Genomic DNA, 3707 nt, shown 5'->3' on the forward strand with positions numbered 1-3707 from the left:
GTAGAGTAGTAAATAAATTCTAGGATCGGACTAGACGGGGCAAAATTGCAAACGACAGGAACACGAACACAAATGAAATTATAAGAATTTGGTATGAGGTTTATTAGTTTGATTCTGTATAGGGCCACCATGATAAGAACATGAATTTTTAATAGTACGGTTTGATATTAAACCATTAACACGATAAGAACCATAAACATAAAGTAGTCTAATGTCGACAATTTGAGTACTTGCATAGTCCTCCTCAATCTGGAACCATCCCACAGTGAAAAAATTCCGGTCGCTGTAAGAATTAAAGAACTTTACCACCGGCAGAGAATATCTCTCTATATTAACAGCTTTATCAAGTTATAAAACCTTGTTGAATAGCACAATCCATCATATATATAGCAAACAACCAAAGCCAATAAGGTTAGGAATTTTTGGTGACAAAAAGATGGAGGAATCAAAACCCTCCATCCCCTTGATTTACTTTTCACTCCTAATTTACTAGATACAGTAAATTTTCTAATAAAGATGAGTTTACTATTACTACTGTTCATGTAACAGTAAAATAACAATTTTACCCCTGATCTTCTACCACGATTACACGTCTGCCATATATATGAAAAGACGTTTTTGCCCTTCAATTGTTTCTTAATTACAGGCTGCTATCTTTTAATAGTTTTGTTATTCGGTGTGTGGGCTTTGAATTGATATGGACTTTATTTGATATGCATACAGCCATAATCTCCTGTCCATAGCCTCCCTTTATTTGATCATTCTAATTTCTTTACAAGAACAAAACCCGTGGCAAAGCACGGGCCAATTTTCTAGTTATACTGATACAAAAGTTTAAACAAAAAATTCTCTATTAAAGGACTTCAAGAAGATGTGATAGCTTCTGAATAAATTGTCCTTGACTTTAGATTGTGTTCTATTTCAAGTTCGACGTACGTATAAGGTCGAAATTAGTAAAATCAATCAAGCTAATGTGATAGCTTAGCAAATTGTTCCTAGTACACGTGAAAAACATAATTTCGGCTTCCCAACAAAAGAAAAACATAAATTATTTATGAAATATTAATAAATGTTAAAAACATGGATCAGGTCCTACCAGTTGAGCTAAGCTGTCTGATGTTAGCTTGCATATTCTGCCGCTATAAATATGCGAGTGTTCTAGTTGAAATATGTACCAAAACAGAAAGAGAAAACCAATCAAAAACATAGAGTTTAAGAGGTAATGGAGGTAGAGCAAGTTCTTCACATGAATGGCGGAGATGGCAAATTAAGCTACGCAAACCACTCGCTTCTTCAAGTTAGTCTCTCTCTCTCAATTTTATTTTCTTTATGAAAAAGATTAACATGGTCCTAGCTGTTTCAATTTGTTTTAGAGAGCTGTGATTTCGACGGTGAAGCCTATAGTGGATGCAAGCATAGAGGAGCTCTGCAGCACTCTCTTCCCGGAGTGCCTGAAAATAGCGGACTTGGGATGCTCTTCGGGACCCAATACCCTACTGGTAGTATCAGACATCATAGCCATCATCCAGAACACGTTTCGGAAGCTCAACCTTCCCCCGCCATCCCTCCAAGCATTCTTGAATGACCTTCCCCGGAACGATTTCAACACGGTGTTTAGGTCACTGCCTGGCTTCTATAACAAGCTCGATGAAGAACATGAGAACAAGTCGGGTCCTTGTTTCATTGCAGCAATGCCTGGTATGTCATAATTTGGTTCGACAAATACTTTTGACTTTTCAACCCATTCCAGGTGGTACGCGTTGAAATGTCAAAGAGTCCACGTAGGACTCTGACATTTCAACGCACTTAAACCTTTCATCGAGAAAGAAAAGATAACCCTAAGATGGAAATAATCATGACTAGTGAGATGCCTCACTTTGGTACTCCAAGTCTTTAACCTTGGATCTCCACCTCTTAAGTCTCGGACGGTCACCATGTGATTAACTCACCATCTTGGATGGCAAGGGAAAAGCATATCACGACCTCACTACTGGAATAGCACACTCCAAAGGAACCAAGAGTCTCAATCCCCAAGACCAAGAGTTCGACCCCCAAGCTTAGAAGCCTCGACCTCTAAGGATCATGACCACGAGCTCCAAGGCTAAAGCCTTGACCTTCAAGCTACGCAAATGTAATCGTCATGAAGAGACATGGAACACCAATCAAAGCAAAATCTCACCAACCATGCCACGTGTCAAGTTCCGACATAAGGCATGGCCTAAGAGTAATTCTAGGAAAAGGAAGCTTGGATAGGCGACACTGACCCTTCACCAACCATATCGGACCACATGGTGGTGACACCTGTCACCAACTCTGTCAAAGCCATCCCTTGGAGTGTCAGCAAGCAGAAGGTATGGGCTGACACTCCGATTTTAAGGAAGAACCCATACTTTGTCCTTTCCATCTCAACCAAATCAGACCACATCATGGTGACACCTGTCACGTACCAACTCTGTCAGCCCATCCTGGAGTGTCAGTAGGCAGAGAGTGGGGGGCTGACACCCCGATTTTATGGGATTGAGCCATGCCTTTCCCTTTCCACATCAACTCTCTTCTCCTATAAATACCCAGCCTTCACAAGGCTGAGGGGAGGACTTCAACTCTTTCTTCTCTCCCAAAGCTATGCCAAAATGCATAATCTCTTCTCTCTCTTTCTCTATTGACATGTCAACTTCATTCTTATATCAAAATGCTTAAGCATCATTCTTTCTTCTCCAATCTCCATAAATGTTCAAACACACCTATCTAACTTAGGCATCGGAGTGTGTTTGGCCGGCCTTAGGCTGGTCCTCCGATAACTTTCCATCTCTTCACATTTGCAGGTCCTTTCCATGGGGCTCCGCCAACTTGAGGAGTTGGATGCCCAGCGTCAAGTAGAGGATATGGCACGACCAAGGCAAGATCATCAGTTCCACTCAAGAAAGGAGCTTGGAAGCCCAACATCAGGTGGAGGAAGCCCGAGGCAAGCCTATCAGTTTCACCCAAGAAAGGAGCTTGGAGGCCCAGCATCAGGTGAAGGAAGTCCGAGACGAGACTATCAGTTTCACCAAACAAGGTAGCTTGGAGGCCCAGGATCAGGTGTAGGAAGCCCGAGGCCATACCTTCAGTCACAAGAGGTGAACGACCAAGGCTAGGCACAGGACTACCAGGGCATGCCTTCAGTCACAAGTGGATGACCAGGGCTACTCACGTAGTCAAACTAATCGAAGGAAAAGATAGGCCCACTTGAAGAAAACAACCCCACCACTTTACACTTGGATTTCAACGGAACCTCCGTTGAATCGTTGATGCCGAAATTGGCACCAACAAATGGCGCCGTCTGTGGGAACCTTGAACGCTTGGCGCGTGTTCACTGGTTTAGTTAAGAAGGAAGCGTGTAGTATGCCGGAAAGACCTTCGATGTCTAGAGCCTTACCTACAACTTCGAATAAAAGATGAAACAATGACAAATTGGGCAAGGGTGGACATCCACCTATGAGGAGGAGCACAAGTTCGAGTATATCATGCTTGCAAGTACTAGAAGAGAAGTCCACCAACCATTGCCACTACAGACCTCGGCTTCCACCTTCTACACCAATCGGAGGCTGAACACTCAATGTTCATATCTACAAATCTTTGTCCACATGTCTCTATTTGACGGAGGATAGCCCACTCTTGAACATGATGTTGTCATATGTGTACTCCCCCAACATGCCACTGATGAGGAG

At 42.6% G+C, this 3707-nt stretch overlaps 1 protein-coding gene across 1 annotated transcript; it reads left to right on the plus strand.

Moving 5' to 3' along the window:
* Positions 1 to 1181: 1181 nt before the first annotated feature.
* On the plus strand, positions 1182 to 1709 carry LOC112171026 (probable caffeine synthase MTL2). The gene is made up of 2 exons (XM_024308270.2): positions 1182 to 1297; positions 1374 to 1709. Exons 1-2 carry the CDS (start codon positions 1223 to 1225, stop codon positions 1707 to 1709), a joined length of 411 nt encoding a protein of 136 aa, XP_024164038.1. The 5' UTR covers positions 1182 to 1222.
* Positions 1710 to 3707: the final 1998 nt, after the last annotated feature.

Source organism: Rosa chinensis, chromosome 6 (assembly GCF_002994745.2).
Source record: "Rosa chinensis cultivar Old Blush chromosome 6, RchiOBHm-V2, whole genome shotgun sequence".
In the NCBI taxonomy this organism is placed as follows: Eukaryota; Viridiplantae; Streptophyta; class Magnoliopsida; order Rosales; family Rosaceae; genus Rosa; species Rosa chinensis.